The sequence below is a fragment of the Mobula birostris genome, chromosome 28 (assembly GCF_030028105.1).
Source record: "Mobula birostris isolate sMobBir1 chromosome 28, sMobBir1.hap1, whole genome shotgun sequence".
Classification (NCBI taxonomy): Eukaryota; Metazoa; Chordata; class Chondrichthyes; order Myliobatiformes; family Myliobatidae; genus Mobula; species Mobula birostris.
The window spans coordinates 42,799,530-42,818,821 of NC_092397.1; the positions used below are offsets into that span (position 1 = coordinate 42,799,530).

General features: G+C 47.4%; 2 protein-coding genes and 1 long non-coding RNA gene across 3 annotated transcripts in view; 2 read left to right on the forward strand and 1 right to left on the reverse strand.

The window, feature by feature from the left end:
* LOC140189264 (histone H2B-like) overlaps positions 1-19,292 on the forward strand; it is a 621,074-nt gene that overhangs the window by 348,712 nt on the left and 253,070 nt on the right. The gene's annotated exons all lie outside the window — the stretch shown is intronic.
* Positions 1,128-11,925, forward strand: LOC140188861 (uncharacterized). Its single transcript, XR_011883409.1, has 3 exons — positions 1,128-1,235; positions 7,719-7,802; positions 11,765-11,925. It is a non-coding gene; the product is annotated as an uncharacterized lncRNA (long non-coding RNA).
* LOC140189230 (histone H1-like) lies at positions 15,450-16,070 on the reverse strand. Its single transcript, XM_072245919.1, has one exon. It carries the CDS (start codon positions 16,068-16,070, stop codon positions 15,450-15,452), a length of 621 nt encoding a protein of 206 aa, XP_072102020.1.

The following is a 19,292-nucleotide window of genomic DNA, read 5'->3' on the forward strand; positions in this document are numbered from 1 at the left end:
GTGGCTTGGCTCAGTTTGTCTCTCCGTTACTATAGCTTCACATTCTGGGTATCTCCCACAGACTTACTAAAGCACACAATACAAACAGAAACAAAAAACAACAGGAATTCTGCAGATGCTGGAAATTCAAGTAACACACATCAAAGTTGCTGGTGAACGCAGCAGGCCAGGCAGCATCTCTAGGAAGAGGTGCAGTCGACGTTTCAGGCCGAGACCCTTCGTCAGGACTAACTGAAGGAAGAGTGAGTAAGAGATTTGAAAGTTGGAGGGGGAGATCCAAAATGATAGGAGAAGACAGGAGGGGGAGGGATGGAGCCAAGAGCTGGACAGGTGATTGGCAAAAGGCACACGAGAGGATCATGGGACAGGAGGTCCGGGAAGAAAGACAAGTGGGGGGGGGGGGAACCCAGAGGATGGGCAAGAGGTATATCCAACTTCTCCAGTTTCCCCTGTAAAGTCTCATATCTCTGGTATGTTTGTCAAACATGACTGAACATTCAGCAACGCAGGTTACAGGGTCCGAGACCAGGTTCCAGATAGACAGGGTGCTGAAGAGCCTTTTGGAACACTGGCCTTCAGTCAGGGCACCGAATATAGAAGCTGGGATGAAATGTTGCAGTTGTCCAACACGTTGGTTTGGCCGCATTTCGCAAATAGTGTTTAGTTTTAGTGACCCTGCTGTTTGACAGACACCATTAAGCTGGAAAGAGAGCAGAAGAGATTTACGAGGATGTTACTGGATCTTGAAGGACTGATTTGTGGAAAGCGTTTTGGTCAATTTTCCCTGGAATATTGAAGAATGAGTAATGATATTGCAGAGGTGTATAAAATTATAAGGGGCCTGGGTTGGGTCAAAGATAACAATCATTTTGCCAGTGTTGGGGTATCAAGAACTGGAGGGCATTGGTTTAAGATGAGATTTAATAGGAACCTGAAGGGCAACTGTTCCAGTTGGTGGTGGTGAGGGGGTTACAGACCACGAGCTCAGATGGAAACTTTGGTCATCGTGGACCATTTGAGCTGAAGGTCTTGTTTCTGCGCTGTGTGAATGTGACTGTAAACCCTGTTGACTTAGTTCAATGACATTAAACTTTTCTAAATGATTTGCTATTTCTTGATAGATTATTGACTCCAGTACCTGAAGTGAAGTTAACAGGACTACAGTTACCTGCTTTTTATCTTCCACCCTTCTTCAACAATGGTTTTCAACTCCACGGGGACCTTTCTGTAACACAGTGAGTTTTGACAGACTTCAATGCCTCCACTTTCTCTCCAGACTTTAGTGCAGGTCGTTGGGACCTGGTAATGTTTGCTTTTAGTCCCATTAGTTTCTCCCTCGAGATGGCGGTTGTTACACATTATGGCACAATATTGAAATGTCACCATCAGATATCTGTGGGATGTTTTCTGTGTCCCCACTGTGAACACTAATTCCATGTTGGTCTGATGTTCAGTGCAGACTGGCAATCCTGCAACACCGCTGGTGCTTGACTCCATCGGTCTTCATCAGCTCCTGCATGGGCAACTGCTTGCTTTACGTTTCGTACGTCCCCGACTTGCTTTACGTTTCGTACGTCCCTGACTTGCTTTACGTTTCGTACGTCCCCGACTTGCTTTACGTTTCGTACGTCCCCGACTTGCTTTACGTCTCGTACGTCCCCGACTTGCTTTACGTTTCGTACGTCCCCGACTTGCTTTACGTATCGTACGTCCCCGACTTGCTTTACGTTTCGTACGTCCCCGACTTGCTTTACGTATCGTACGTCCCTGACTTGCTTTACGTTTCGTACGTCCCCGACTTGCTTTACGTTTCGTACGTCCCCGACTTGCTTTACGTATCGTACGTCCCCGACTTGCTTTACGTCTCGTACGTCCCTGACTTGCTTTACGTTTCGTACGTCCCCGACTTGCTTTACGTTTCGTACGCCCCGACTTGCTTTACGTTTCGTACGTCCCCGACTTGCTTTACGTATCGTACGTCCCCGACTTGCTTTACGTCTCGTACGTCCCCGACTTGCTTTATGTATCGTACGTCCCTGACTTGCTTTACGTTTCGTACGTCCCCGACTTGCTTTACGTTTCGTACGTCCCCGACTTGCTTTACGTCTCGTACGTCCCCGACTTGCTTTACGTCTCGTACGTCCCCGACTTGCTTTACGTTTCGTACGTCCCCGACTTGCTTTACGTATCGTACGTCCCCGACTTGCTTTACGTCTCGTACGTCCCCGACTTGCTTTACGTTTCGTACGTCCCCGACTTGCTTTACGTCTCGTACGTCCCCGACTTGCTTTACGTCTCGTACGTCCCCGACTTGCTTTACGTATCGTACGTCCCCGACTTGCTTTACGTTTCGTACGTCCCCGACTTGCTTTACGTTTCGTACGTCCCTGACTTGCTTTACGTTTCGTACGTCCCCGACTTGCTTTACGTATCGTACGTCCCTGACTTGCTTTACGTATCGTACGTCCCCGACTTGCTTTACGTCTCGTACGTCCCCGACTTGCTTTACGTTTCGTACGTCCCTGACTTGCTTTACGTCTCGTACGTCCCCGACTTGCTTTACGTATCGTACGTCCCCGACTTGCTTTACGTCTCGTACGTCCCTGACTTGCTTTACGTCTCGTACGTCCTTGACTTGCTTTACGTATCGTACGTCCCCGACTTGCTTTACGTATCGTACGTCCCCGACTTGCTTTACGTCTCGTACGTCCCCGACTTGCTTTACGTTTCGTACGTCCCCGACTTGCTTTACGTCTCGTACGTCCCCGACTTGCTTTACGTTTCGTACGTCCCCGACTTGCTTTACGTCTCGTACGTCCCTGACTTGCTTTACGTCTCGTACGTCCCCGACTTGCTTTACGTCTCGTACGTCCCCGACTTGCTTTACGTTTCGTACGTCCCCGACTTGCTTTACGTCTCGTACGTCCCTGACTTGCTTTACGTCTCGTACGTCCCCGACTTGCTTTACGTCTCGTACGTCCCCGACTTGCTTTACGTTTCGTACGTCCCCGACTTGCTTTACGTCTCGTACGTCCCCGACTTGCTTTACGTTTCGTACGTCCCCGACTTGCTTGACGTTTCGTACGTCCCTGACTTGCTTGACGTCTCGTACGTCCCCGACTTGCTTGACGTATCGTACGTCCCCGACTTGCTTTACGTCTCGTACGTCCCCGACTTGCTTTACGTTTCGTACGTCCCTGACTTGCTTTACGTATTGTACGTCCCTGACTTGCTATACGTTTCGTACGTCCCCGACTTGCTTTACGTATCGTACGTCCCGGACTTGCTTTACGTTTCGTACGTCCCTGACTTGCTTTACGTCTCGTACGTCCCTGACTTGCTTTACGTATCGTACGTCCCCGACTTGCTTTACGTATCGTACGTCCCCGACTTGCTTTACGTCTCGTACGTCCCCGACTTGCTTTACGTCTCGTACGTCCCCGACTTGCTTTACGTCTCGTACGTCCCCGACTTGCTTTACGTCTCGTACGTCCCCGACTTGCTTTACGTCTCGTACGTCCCCGACTTGCTTTACGTATCGTACGTCCCCGACTTGCTTTACGTATCGTACGTCCCCGACTTGCTTTACGTCTCGTACGTCCCCGACTTGCTTTACGTCTCGTACGTCCCCGACTTGCTTTACGTCTCGTACGTCCCCGACTTGCTTTACGTTTCGTACTTCCCCGACTTGCTTTACGTTTCGTACGTCCCTGACTTGCTTTATGTTTCGTACGTCCCCGACTTGCTTTACGTATCGTACGTCCCCGACTTGCTTTACGTCTCGTACGTCCCCGACTTGCTTTACGTCTCGTACGTCCCCGACTTGCTTTACGTCTCGTACGTCCCTGACTTGCTTTACGTCTCGTACGTCCCCGACTTGCTTTACGTATCGTACGTCCCCGACTTGCTTTACGTTTCGTACGTCCCCGACTTGCTTTACGTCTCGTACGTCCCTGACTTGCTTTACGTCTCGTACGTCCCCGACTTGCTTTACGTCTCGTACGTCCCCGACTTGCTTTACGTTTCGTACTTCCCCGACTTGCTTTACGTTTCGTACGTCCCCGACTTGCTTTACGTTTCGTACGTCCCCGACTTGCTTTACGTTTCGTACGTCCCTGACTTGCTTTACGTATCGTACGTCCCCGACTTGCTTTACGTTTCGTACGTCCCCGACTTGCTTTACGTATCGTACGTCCCCGACTTGCTTTACGTATCGTACGTCCCCGACTTGCTTTACGTCTCGTACGTCCCCGACTTGCTTTACGTATCGTACGTCCCCGACTTGCTTTACGTATCGTACGTCCCCGACTTGCTTTACGTTTCGTACGTCCCTGACTTGCTTTACGTCTCGTACGTCCCCGACTTGCTTTACGTTTCGTACGTCCCCGACTTGCTTTACGTATCGTACGTCCCCGACTTGCTTTACGTTTCGTACGTCCCTGACTTGCTTTACGTTTCGTACGTCCCTGACTTGCTTTACGTATCGTACGTCCCCGACTTGCTTTACGTCTCGTACGTCCCCGACTTGCTTTACGTCTCGTATGTCCCCGACTTGCTTTATGTTTCGTATGTCCCTGACTTGCTTTATGTTTCGTACGTCCCCGACTTGCTTTATGTTTCGTACGTCCCCGACTTGCTTTACGTATCGTACGTCCCCGACTTGCTTTACGTTTCGTACGTCTCCGACTTGCTTTACGTTTCGTACGTCCCTGACTTGCTTTACGTTTCGTACGTCCCCGACTTGCTTTACGTTTCGTACGTCCCTGACTTGCTTTACGTATCGTACGTCCCCGACTTGCTTTACGTTTCGTACGTCCCTGACTTGCTTTACGTATCGTACGTCCCCGACTTGCTTTACGTATCGTACGTCCCCGACTTGCTTTACGTCTCGTACGTCCCTGACTTGCTTTACGTATCGTACGTCCCCGACTTGCTTTACGTATCGTACGTCCCCGACTTGCTTTACGTTTCGTACGTCCCCGACTTGCTTTACGTTTCGTACGTCCCCGACTTGCTTTACGTTTCGTACGTCCCCGACTTGCTTTACGTTTCGTACGTCCCCGACTTGCTTTACGTATCGTACGTCCCCGACTTGCTTTACGTTTCGTACGTCCCCGACTTGCTTTACGTTTCGTACGTCCCCGACTTGCTTTACGTATCGTACGTCCCCGACTTGCTTTACGTATCGTACGTCCCCGACTTGCTTTACGTCTCGTACGTCCCCGACTTGCTTTATGTTTCGTATGTCCCTGACTTGCTTTACGTTTCGTACGTCCCTGACTTGCTTTATGTTTCGTACGTCCCCGACTTGCTTTACGTATCGTACGTCCCCGACTTGCTTTACGTTTCGTACGTCCCCGACTTGCTTTACGTATCGTACGTCCCTGACTTGCTTTACGTATCGTACGTCCCCGACTTGCTTTATGTTTCGTATGTCCCTGACTTGCTTTACGTATCGTACGTCCCCGACTTGCTTTACGTATCGTACGTCCCCGACTTGCTTTACGTTTCGTACGTCCCCGACTTGCTTTACGTTTCGTACGTCCCCGACTTGCTTTACGTATCGTACGTCCCCGACTTGCTTTACGTATCGTACGTCCCTGACTTGCTTTATGTATCGTACGTCCCTGACTTGCTTTACGTATCGTACGTCCCTGACTTGCTTTACGTTTCGTATGTCCCTGACTTGCTTTACGTTTCGTACGTCCCCGACTTGCTTTACGTCTCGTACGTCCCCGACTTGCTTTACGTCTCGTACGTCCCCGACTTGCTTTACGTATCGTACGTCCCCGACTTGCTTTACGTCTCGTACGTCCCTGACTTGCTTTACGTCTCGTACGTCCCTGACTTGCTTTATGTTTCGTATGTCCCCGACTTGCTTTACGTATCGTACGTCCCCGACTTGCTTTACGTCTCGTACGTCCCCGACTTGCTTTACGTTTCGTACGTCCCCGACTTGCTTTACGTTTCGTACGTCCCCGACTTGCTTTACGTTTCGTACGTCCCCGACTTGCTTTACGTATCGTACGTCCCCGACTTGCTTTACGTATCGTACGTCCCCGACTTGCTTTACGTCTCGTACGTCCCTGACTTGCTTCACGTTTCGTACGTCCCCGACTTGCTTTACGTTTCGTACGTCCCCGACTTGCTTTACGTATCGTACGTCCCCGACTTGCTTTACGTTTCGTACGTCCCCGACTTGCTTTACGTTTCGTACGTCCCCGACTTGCTTTAAGTATCGTACTTCCCCGGCTTGTATATCGACTTCCACAGCTAGGGTGCAATATCCATGGTCAACCCTGACCAGTGGAGAGCCATCACCAACATGTTTGCACGTGGCCTCCTCTACTGCTACGTCGAGGCCAAATACAGGTCAGCCGAACAACACCTCATATTCTGACTCCAATCTTGATAGAATGAACATTGATTTCTACAAATTCCAGTTATCACTACACTCTCTTTCCCTCACCCCCACTTCTTTTCTCCCATTCTGATACCATTTAACCCCTTCACCTCTCGTCACACACCGTCATGACCTGCCCATCAACTCTCTCCGGTTCTCCACCTCCTCCGTGTCATCCCATGGTCCAATGTTCTCTCCTATTGGATTCCTTTCTCCTCATCTCTTTGCCCTTTCTGCCTGTCACCCAGCTCCTCACATCATTCATCCACAAACCACACGTTCCCCACCCCTCACTTGTCCTCCTCCTCCTCCCCCTCCCCCACCACCTTATTCTGGTTTTTGTCCCTTTCTTTCTTAGCCTGAAATGTCAACGGTTTGCTGAGTTCCTCCAGCATTTTGTGCGTGTTTGCTTCAGTCTGTGTATTGATTAAACTAATCAAACTGGTACAGTGGAAGAGGAATTTGTGGAATGGTCAGAGACAGTTTCTTACAGCAGTACCTTACCCATGAACGGGTCATTTCAGATGTAATCTGTGTAATGAGGTGGAATTACAGAGAGATCTTGTGGTGAAGGATCCCTGAAGAAGTGATCACAATGTGGGAGATCTCCAGATCACAGACTGAGGGTGAACAGCAGCGTCCAGGTTTGAGATCAGGGTTTTCTTTCCACTAGATGAACTGCCAAGTATGGCTGACAAGCCCCATCTGCCCATAGCAGTTGGTTATATGACGCTAGAAAACCGATTTGCACCTTCCCCTGTCACTAGAAACAGCTCCGTTGGGCTGAGTAGCTAAGCCATATGTAAAAGTCAGGAGCTGTATTTGGTTGATAGAGGCAATTTCAGGTGCACACCATTGGCAGCATTTAGTGAGAAGTGGGAGCTTGTCCTATTACTGCCCCATCACTGGTTAAGACAGCTGTAAGTGACCAATATGTTGGTATATGAATGGGAAGCTCAATTGGAATGGGTTGCCACCAGCAGATCGTGGTTGTTGCAGCTCACAGAGCAAAGATACTCGATGCAGCGCTACCCTAATTTGCTTCTGATTAAATCTCTCATGATAATTACAGTTCCATTCTCATCTCTCTTTGATATTTCCCCTTTTGTGCTTTATCCCATTGGGAGGAACACCTGAGGATCTTGAGACCACTCCTCCCCATGTCTTCTTTCCCTCCCCCTTTCACCATCACTGTCCCTACATGTAAAGTGCCGATGAAAAGTATTCATGCCCCTTGGAAGTTTTCATGTTTTATTGTTTTACAATATTGAATCACAGCAGATTAAATTTGACTTTTTTTTTTACTGATCAACAGAAAAAGACTCGTGTCAAAGTGAAAACAGAGTGCTACAAAGTGCTGTAAATTAATTACAGATATAAAAACAAAATAATTGCCTGTGTAAGTATTCACCCCCTTTTATATGACACACCAAATCATCACTGGTGCAGCCAATTGGTTTTAGGAGTTACATAATCAGTTAAATGGAAATCACAGTGTGCAGTCAAGGTGTTTCAATTGATTATAGTAAAAATACACTACTGTTGACAGTCAATATCCTGGCAAAAACTACACCATGAAGACAAAAGGACACTCCAAGCAGCTCTGCAAAAAGCTTATTGAAAGCACAAGTCAGGAGATGGATAGAAGAAAATTTCCAAGTCACTGAATACCCTTGGAATACAGTTTAGTCAATCACCCAGAAATGGAAAGAATATGACACAGCTGTAAATCTACCTCAAGCAGGCAATCTTCAAAAACTGAGCAGCCGTGCAAGAAGGGTACCAGAGAGAGCGACTACCAAGACACCCTTGATAACTGTAGAGGAGTTACAAGCTTCAGTGGCTGAGATGGGAGAGATTGTGCATACAACAACTGTCACCCAGGTGCTTTACCTGTCACTGCTTTATGGGACAGTGGCAAAGAGAAAGCCACTGTTGAAAAAAGCTCTCATGAAATCTCACCTGGAGTTTGTCAGAAGACGAGCAGGACTCTGCAGTCAGCTGGAATTCTATGCAGTTCTGTGGTTTGAAACCAAAATTGCGATCAGACTAAACTCTTAAGGTTGGTGTAAGCCAAACACTGCACATCATCAAAAGCACACCATCCCTACGGTGGAGCATGGTGGAGGCTGCATAGTGCCGTGGGGATGCTTCACTGCAGCAGGCCCTGGAAGGCTTGTGAAGGTAGAGGGTAAAATGAATGCAGCAAAATACAGGGAAATCCTGGAGGAAAACCTAATGCAATCTGCAAGAGAACTGAGACTTCGGAAAAGATTTGTTTTCCAGCAAGACAATGACTGCGAGCTTAAAACCAAAGCTGCACAGGAATGCCTTAAGACAACAAAGTTAATGTCCTGGTGTGGCCAAGTCAGAGTCCACACCTCAGTGTGTGGCTGGACTTGAAAAGGGCGGTTCACTCATAAACTCCATGCATTCTGACAGATCTTGAGCAGTTTTGTAAGGAAGAATGGGAAAAATTGCAGTGTCCAGATGTGCAAAGCTGATAGTGACCTATCCACACAGACTCATGGTTGTAATTGCTGCCAACGGTCCATCGACTAAATACTGACTTGGAGGAGGTGAATACACCTACCTGCACATGGTCCATTCCCTGTATGTTTTAGTACATTACTCCCTTACTCTTATACTCAACACCCTGACCAGTGGAAACCAGCATTCTGTGCACCTTATCCCGTTGTGTAGCCACATTCAGTGAACTATGTGCCTGGATCCCAAGATCACTCTTTACACCAATGCTGTGAAGGGGTCAGTCATTAACATTATACTTTCTTCTTTCATTTGACCTCCCAAAGTGCAACACCACATTCCCTCCCAGATTAAATTCCTTCTGCAACTACTCTGCATCTGTTTGTGATCTATATCCCACTGTGTGCATTGATCAATATTTACACTGTCCACAACTCCACCTATCTTGCTGTCACCTGTAGACTTGTAAACCGCCCATCAACATTTTCATCCAGACATCGATATATATCAGAAACAACATAATTCCCAGCATCAATCCTTGTGGATCACCACTGCTCACAGACTTCCAGCTCTACTTAGCCTTCTATGAGAAAGCCATTTCTGAATTGAAATTGCAATTTGTATTGAATCCCAGGGGTCTTTTTCAAATGCCTTACGGAGGTCTGTCCAGGTCATGGCCACAGCCTTGCCCTCATCAAGCCCCAAGATGTTGGGTCTCATTCTTTTTATGTTATATGTCAATGATTTGGATGATGGAATTGATGGAGTTATTGCAAAATTTGCAGATGATATGAAGAGACAGGTGGAGGCGCAGGTATTTTTGAGGAAATAGGGAAGGACAGACAGATGAGGAGAATGGGCAAAGAAGTGGCAGGTGGAATACAGAATTGGGAAGTGTATGGTTATGCACCTTGGTTGAAGAAATAGTAGGGTTGACTATTTTCTAAATGGAGAGAAGATACAAAAAATTGAGGTGCAAAGGGATTTGGGAATCATTGTGCAGGATTCTCTAAAGGCTAATTTGCAGATTGGGTCTGTGCTGAGAAAGGCAAATGTGATGTTAGCATTCATTTCAAGAGGACTAGAATATAAAAGCAAAAATGTAATGTTGAGACTTTATGAAGTACTGGCAAAGTCTCACTTGGAGTATTGGGAGCAGTTTTGGTCCCTTTATGGAAGGATGAGCTGAAACAGGATGGGTTTCAAACGAGATTCTCTGAGATGATCCCAGGATTAAACAGCTTGTCATATGAAGAACATTTGATGGCTCTGGGCCGTTAGTCACTGGAATTTAGAACAATGAGGGATGACTAATTGAAACCTATCGCCGTGATAAAGTCGATGTGGAGAGGAAGGGAGTGTCCAAGACCAGAGGACACAGCCTCAGAATAGAGGCGCATCCATTTAGAATGGAGATGAGAAGGAATTTCTTTAGAGAGAGTGGTGAATCTGTGGAATTCATTGCCACAGGCGGCAGCTGTGGAAACCAAGGCTTCAGGTATATTTAAGGTGGAGGTTGATAGATACTTGATGGCAGGTGCGACACAGATATCAAATACAGAATAGAAATGGCGAAAGAAACTTTCCAAAAATATGAAGACCATATTAACAGACAGAAAGATGAGCACGTACACTAAAAACAGAACACTGCAGTGCTACATTTATTCTATCCTGACTTATGGAAGTGAATGCTGGACCATTTCTCCAGCAATGGAAAAGAGACAAGAAGCAGCTGAATTATGGTTCTGCAGGAGAATGTTAAAAATATCATGGACCACACACACATCAAATGAAGAAGTTCTCAGAAGAGCCCAAACCAAGCAGTTTGATCACTCATACTAACAATAAGAGAAAGACAACTCAGATTCATGCTACACATCACGTGGAAAGATGAACTAGAAAAACTCGTACTCTCTGGAAAGACTGAGGGGAGCAAACCTAGAGGAAGACCTCGGCTTATGTACATCAAAAGCATAGCCAGGTGGCTACACATCGAGGAAATGGAAGTCATCCAAAAAACGAAGGATAGATCTGTATGGAAAACCATGGTCACCAAAGTCCGCATCGGATACGGTACCGGGACAGACGGATATATCTTATAGTCGATGTCACCACCTCACAAACCTGAAGCAACTTTGTCAAGCGCGATCTACCCACACAAAACCATGCTGATTGTCCCTAAGCCAGCCATGCCTTTCCAAATGTGCATAAATCCTGTACCTCAACATGTAACTTGGATCTGGTCTTTAAACAAATGCCACATGTCAGATGTGGACTTGTCTGACAGTGGCTGCTCCCAATCAATGCCCCTTGGCTTCTGTCTTGCAACATCCTAACTTGCCCTCCTGCAATTTAGTACCTGCTTACAAGATCTAATTTTATTCTCACTCATAACTAGGAAAAATATAAGATCCCAAAATATTCACTGACTCTTAGCTGTCGCCTGGCCTGGTTCATTTCCCAAAACAAATTCCCACATGTTCTCAACTCTGGTTGGGCTCTGCATAATGTTTCAAACATTCCTCAGATTCACTGAACAAATCTTGCACATCTTAGTATTAAGCAAGTTCCAGTCAATTCTAGGGAAGATAATGTCCCCCCCACTGGTTATTGCGGGGCTAGTGCAAACATCCCAACAGTGTAACAGTAGATTGCCTCTGTAAATGAACCCTCCAGTTTGCTGTGACATTCCCAGTGGGGTAACCTCTGCATTTTTATCCCCCCCCCCACTCACATGTAAAACAATCAAACCCAGGAATGTTGAGCTGCCAGACCTGTCCCTCCAACAACATAAAACTAATGTTGAAATAAACTCATTTCAGCCCATCAGTCCACCATGTTTATTAGCCTGACATTGGCTCTTGTTCTCTTCAGACTGTCTTGTCATACGTACATTCTCCAATTTGCTACTCTACTTCAAATTCTGCCAAGTGACACCATCAAACCTCCTGGTGCAGATGTTGGTTCCCGTCCGGTTCAGAGGCAAATAGTCTTGTTTGTCCCGGTCTCCCACCTGCCTGGATCACCCATTGAGGCTAAGGTCGAAGCGTTCGGATATAGATGGTGCTTGGTACTTGGTGTCGGAGGGCTGAAGGCAGAGAGAGATTCCTTCCTTCTCTCGTCTGCGTGAGATGTGGGACTTTCAAGAGACTTGAATTTTTTTTACTGTGCCATGGCCTGTTCTCCATCAAGTTATGGTATTGTTGCACTGTTGTAACTATATGTTATAATTATGTGGTTTTTGTTAGTTTTTCAGTCTTGGTCTGTCCTGTGTTTCTGTAATATCACACCGGAGGAATATTGCATCATTTCTTAATGCATGCATTACTAAATGACAATAAAAGAGGACTGCGTGTCCTCATAATCTAATCTAATCTAATAAATCTGAAGACTTCCTCCTGCATCAGTTCCTCACCAACACATTAAACCTCACGAAATATCGATTTGTCACCATACTAGCACCGCGGTTTTGGTTGCAATTCCGAGATTACAATCCTGGAAGTCCTGCTTTTTTTTAACCTAGTTCCCCAAAATCACTGTGCAGGACCTCATCACTGCTCGTTTAAACCCTTCCGTGTAGCACGAAGAAGACTCCCCTCCTACTTGGACCCGTCTCTCGTTTCCCTTGAGACCCAATGATCCTTGTACCTGAAGACCCACCCACCAGCCCCTCAGCCACCCCTTTACCAGGGCTTTAGAAGGCGCCAGAAGCGCGGTCTATATATCTGGTCATGTATCCTGTTCCTGTGTGTGACCGGTCTTTCATTTCCCTGGCGACCCAGAGGAACAATTGTTCTACTGAATCATCACTGGAAGTGACTGCACCCTCGCCCACCAACTGCTGTGTGTGAGGGCGCTGGCACTGGTCATGGGGCCGGGGAGGGAGAGACCGAGATCCTCGGGGTTTTGGAGAATGGAAAAGCACTTCCTATAATTTAAAGCAGGAGAATCGGCAAACTCGCAGAAATCCTCCAGTATGTACGTGGTGTGTGAAGGAGTTTTGTTTTCGCTGGAGCGCTTTGTGTCGGATGAATCGTTGGAAATTGGCGGTTGTTGTAAAGTGAAGGCGGAGCTGGACGATGAGAGGCCGCTGTCGGCTCTGTCCGTCACTCTGACTCTGTCTCCTCCCCTCCCCGCCTCTGTCTCTCTGCGCGTTTCTCGGGCAGGTCGGGGCGCTGTGTATAAAAGGAGACAGCAGCAGGCAGTTTGTCAGTGAGCAGCGACCTGAGTGAAGCAGCGTCATGTCTGGCAGAGGGAAAGGAGGCAAAGGACTGGGCAAAGGCGGAGCCAAGCGGCACCGTAAAGTGCTCCGTGATAACATCCAGGGCATCACCAAACCGGCCATCCGCCGTCTGGCTCGCCGTGGCGGCGTCAAGCGGATCTCGGGTCTGATCTACGAGGAGACCCGCGGGGTACTGAAGGTTTTCCTGGAGAATGTGATCCGGGATGCGGTCACCTACACTGAACACGCCAAGCGCAAGACGGTCACTGCCATGGATGTGGTGTACGCTCTGAAACGCCAGGGCCGCACTCTCTATGGCTTCGGCGGCTGAAAATCTCTCACTTCCTCCCGACCACAAAACAAAGGCTCTTCTAAGAGCCACCCACCGTCTCACAGACGGAGCCGTATCCACAAACTTTTAGATACTTTTTAAAATTTTATACTCAGCTGAGTTGCATTTGAAACAGGTGATTGGTTCTGCTTGAAACATACTTCAATTCTGCCTTTCCAGTCGGTGATTACCGCAAAACCTGCATTAGGATTGATCTTAATCCTCTTATCAGTTTCGAACAAACATCAGTTCACTCGTTCAGAGAACGATTCCGTGGCTGTGCATTTAAATCATAACTGAGGAAATTAGATATTAAATTTATTAAATTAAACTGAAATTGTATAATCCGTCATACAATTAATTGTAAATAAAATGTAATCAAGCACCGCTGCTGGGTGCTCTGAAATTGGCGGGCGATTTTAAATTAATCCGGCGCCAATCACACTGCATGAATGAAATCCGACCGCCCGGCAAATTTTTATTTGTCGTAAATTTTCATTCGCCGCCAGCCTACAGGAAATGTATCAACCAATCGCAGTAAGGAACCTTAATAGACACCTGGTTCAGCTAATCATACTGAATGGGAAGACCCTTTTCAACAGTATAAAATCCTGTCCCGGAGCACGTTTCGTTTATCTTGTTCCTGTATTTCAGCCTGTGTTCTCGGTTCTGAAGGAGAATGGCCCGGACCAAGCAGACAGCGCGTAAATCGACCGGAGGGAAAGCTCCTCGCAAACAGTTGGCGACCAAAGCGGCGCGGAAGAGCGCTCCAGCCACCGGCGGAGTGAAGAAGCCTCATCGCTACCGGCCCGGCACCGTGGCTCTGCGGGAGATCCGGCGCTACCAGAAATCCACCGAGCTGCTCATCCGCAAACTTCCCTTCCAGCGCCTGGTGCGGGAGATCGCTCAGGACTTCAAAACCGATCTGCGCTTCCAGAGCTCGGCCGTCATGGCCCTGCAGGAGGCTAGCGAGGCTTACCTGGTCGGGCTGTTTGAGGACACTAACCTGTGCGCCATCCACGCCAAGCGAGTCACCATCATGCCCAAGGACATCCAGTTGGCCCGCCGCATCCGCGGGGAGCGCGCCTAAACCCGGCCTCCATAACAAACCCAAGAAAAGGCTCTTTAAAGAGCCACTACCACAGCAAAGGAAAGGGTTGTCGCTTGCTGATCATAGTATTATTGTAGTGGCGATCTGCCCTCCTGATGGGGTTGTTCGGTTTTACACTGACTGACCGCGATTATCAGCTGTTCTGTGCCGACAGGTTAATTCAGCGAGGGACAGGAGATGAACGCGCTTCATCCCCGTCAGGGTCTCACTTGGCCCTTCACTTCTCCCACAAACCTGCCATGTACAGCTGCTGCGGCTGTTCCGTTTTGTTTACTTCGGACATGTCCGGCTGTCCTTGAAGTGGGAGCATGCGGTCGCGATGGGTACAGTGGGGGATTTCCGAGAGCGGTAATTATATATTTTTGATTTTACTCTTGTAAATGTTGTGTAAATAAACTTTTGTAGCTGGTAACTGATTGAAGGTCAACCTGCAACGTCACCGGGTAGTTTATCATTTATCTTCCCCCTGCAGTCCAACCCCAGAGACAGATCCCTCTCTCAAGACGCCCCCTCCCCTCTCACATAGGTTTCAGCAGTTCTCAATCAACTCACCTGAATCGGACTTTGGGATGCGAGGCACGGAATCTCCGTTGAAACCCAGTCACACTCTCCTGGAGCGGGAGAAGGAACTGGGCCTGCAGACCACCCCACCGGTCTCACTCTCTCACACAGCCCGAGTGAAACGCTGTTTTCCACTTCAAATCTGGGACGCCACGGCCGCACTGAATGTCAGAGAGGTACCGGGAATATCGGATTTTATGCGAGAAGTTCCCCCGGAAAACTCAGTCGGACCCGGCGCGGGAATCACAATATTTCTGATCAGCTCTTTTCTGAGATGTGGGTGGCTCTGAGAAGAGCCGGTGGGTTCAAACACTTACAAACGGTACATCTCAATTCACTTTTTGACCGCTGTCTTCTTGGCCGCTTTCTTCTTCGGGGCTGCGAGTTTCTTGGGGCTCTTTGGTTTCGGCGCCGCTGGTTTCTTAGCTGCCGCTTTTTTAGCAGCTGGTTTCTTGGCGCCAGACTTGTTGCTGGGAGATTTCTTGATGGCAGATTTCTTCGCTGCCGCTTTTTTAACCGCTGGTTTCTTCGCTGCCGCTTTTTTAGCCGCTGGTTTCTTGGCGCCAGACTTCTTGCTGGGAGATTTCTTTGCCGATGGCTTGTTCGCTTTCTTCACCACTTTCACGGCACTTTTTCCTTGACCGGATTTAAAGGATCCCGAAAGACCCGCGCCCTTGGTCTGAACCAAGGAGCCGCTTTCCACTCTCTTCTTGATGCACATCCTGATCTGGGCGCGACGTTTCCCCACATCGACACCGCTGCTCGTCAGAGCCTTCATGATGGCCACAGCGGACATACCTTTCCTATCGCGACAACCCGCCACAATCTTATCGATTTGTTCGCCCAGCTTGGGACCGGCTGGTTTGCTCCGGCCGGCCGCCTTCTTCTTGGGAGTCTTCTTTGCGGCGGTGGGTGCGGCTGCAGCAGCCGTGTCGACGGGTGCTGTCTCGGTCATGTCGGCGACGCTGGAAAATCCTTCTCACAATCAGACTGAATGAGAAATGAAGCGAAAGGCGGCGGCACAGAGCAATTTAAAGGCAGCTAGCGGACGGGGCGGAGACATCCCGCTGTCAGCTCCCGTAGGACTTCATTTTTCTGTGTTTCTCTGTCCTCAAAAACTCTCCGATTCCAATTAAAATCGGACACTCCGGGGACTCGGACTGGTCCCTGTCCGTCACTGAGGCCGGAAAGTTCGCTGGAAAGAGAGTTCAATCGGGATTAAAGGCAGCACTTTCTATTTTAACCCGTTTCATTACTGCACTGCCCGCGATCTCTCTCCATATTGTTGATCTGTTCTCTGCTTTTCGGCTGAAATGTTGAAACTAACTAAAACTTTGCGGTTAATTCCCGCTTCGGGACTGAGCTGGGGAGTGGGGCCATCCCGTAACAGAGAAATCTTTTCTTTTTGTACAGGAGGCGCTGGGAAATCCGGCGATGTGTTCGGACCCACAAACACAGTGATACTTGTCTGAGCCGCCCGCCGCTTTAAAACACTCTCTCTGAATCAGCAAGTCAGGCAGCATCAATGGTGGAAATGAACAGTCGACATTTCTGGCCGAGACCCTTCATCAGGACTCTGGTGGGAGATGCTGCCTGACTTGCTGGGTTCCTCCAGCATCTTGTCCGCGTTGTTCGCGATTCCCAGAATTTCTTGGCGTTATGCTGACACAATGTTCACATCTGCACCTTCAGAGGCCTGTACTGCTGTCAGAATAAAACGACAGGTTCCTCGTCATATAACACAGTGATAAATCTGATTCTGATTCCAAGGAACAGAGGACAATAGACATTGTCTGGCCAAACTCTCTGTGTAACTGAGAACCTCGGGTCCGGGAAACATCCTTGGAAATCCTTTCTACACTCTCCCCAGTTTAACACGTTTCCTATAACGGTGACAAGAGCTGTACACAAATCGGCAAGTGAGGCCTCCAGTCACTTACACAACTGTATCATAATGTCACAACTGATATACTCTATCCCCTGACTAATGAAGACCAGCATGTTAAACCCCGTTCTTCACTACCCTGTCTACAAGTGACACAACTTTCAAATGAACTGTGTGTGCACTTTACCCCTAAATCTCTCCGGCCCATTACACTCCCCAAGGACCAATCATTCATAGTGTAACTTCTACACTGGTTTGACTTTCCAATGTGCACCGCCTCACACTATATTGAAATTCATTTGCCACACTTGACCCTCTTCCCTAAATGATCACGATGCCCCTGTAATCTGCGACAACCATCCAAGTAAAGTTGAGGGAAGTTATTCCAACTAATTAATAAACCTTTTGTGCACTGGCATTGATCAGTGAAGGTGATTAGTATCAAAATCAAAATCATGTTCATTATCACGGACATATGTCATTAACTTCGTTGTTTTGCTACAGCTGTACAGAGCAATTTCTAAAAAAAAATAGTTAAAATAAGAAATACAGTATAAACTAAATAGTGTAAAAAGGGAATCAGGGAGGGGTGTGAGTCCGAACATGAGAATAGGAAACTGAAAACCTTGTCCATTCTTGCCTCTTTTACTCTTCATATATCTGAAAATAAATCTTTTTGTATCTTGTTTCTATTATGGGCCAGTTACTTTCATAATTCATCTGACTTCTGCATATTGTTATTATAGTTGCACTCTATTTTTAAAGTTTCATAATCCTTTAGCTTCCCAATAATTTTGGTGATATTCTTTGCCCTCTCATGTTCTTTTATGCTGCCTTGTCTTCTGTTGTTAGCAATGGTTGCCTCATCCTCCCTTTTAAATACTGTTTCTGCTGAGGGATGAACCGATCCTGTGTCTGCCAAATTTCTCCTGGAGACTGAAACTTTTCATACAAAGGTAATCTGAGGAAGTTGAAATGCCCAACTGCTGTAAACTTGTTCCCATTACCCCTCTGTGTGATTTACCAATACGTCTGCTGCACAATATCTGAGCCTATTGGGAGGCCGGCAGTATAATCCCATCAAAATCATCATTCATCATTTCATTTAAAACCTCTACTTACAAGACCTCATCAAAACCCCTCTTATTACTGAAGTGTTGGTCTCCTTTATCAAAGATGCAACATCCCCCACCCATAAGGTAGCTTTTAAATGTTTTCCCTTCACCTTAAACAATTACCCTGTAAATTTAGGCTTCCCTACCCTACAAAAAGAGTGCTCACCTACTGATTTTGTAAACCTCTGGACGGTCACCAGACAGCTTCTTACTCTCTCAGTAGAGAGAGAGAGTCCCAGTCTGTCCAAGCTTCTGCTGATAATTAAAGTCCTCCAATGTCAGTAACATCCTCATCAAACTTCCCTCCACACTTTCCAGCTTCATGACATCCTTCCTGCAACTGGATGACCAGAACTGTGCAAAATACAGTCTGGTCTCACTTTGACTTTTACAGTTGTCATATGGCACCCCAAATCCTCTACTCAGTTCCCTGATCAATGAAGACAAATAGGCCAAACACCACCTTCACCATCCTGACTACCTGTGTTGTCACATTCAGTGAATGATGTTTCTGTATTCCATGGTCTCTCTGTTCTGTAATACTCTCCAAGGGACAAGAATTTACTGTGCAGATCCTGAATTCCCCAGTTACTCTTGATCCCAATCTTCACAGTCCACATGACCACCAACATCGCTGTCATCTGCAAACTCACTGTCACTACATTGTCAGGAAACCTGTTAATGTAGATAACAAATGACAGTATCAGCACCGATCCCTGTGGATGTCACTGGTCAGAGGCCTCCAACCTGAATAACAAGCTGCCATGACCACCCTCTGTCTCCTTCCACCAAGACAAGTATCTTGTCTGGCATCCCCTCTGCTCTAAATGTGTAATACAAAAGAAATAAAGATTAAATCAAAATATATCTACCTATGGCCTGCATCGCTCAGAAGAGACAAAACCTCAACTCCCCACTCCAATTCTGGCCCACTCATACAATGACCGCTCTGGTTAAGTCTAACTTCTTTTTATTGGATCTTGCCACGTTCCGAATTACGGCCAATCAAACGTTTCCTTGGGAACTGTGACATGCAAAATGTGCCAACTGCTCATGTTCACTTCATTCAAACTCCCTCTCCCTTTACATAATCTGATGACTGTGTGGGACTGTGGCACTCAAAACTGTGGACTGCAGGAAACCAAAGTACATGCCTGCACTGTTCTACAAGGCCACA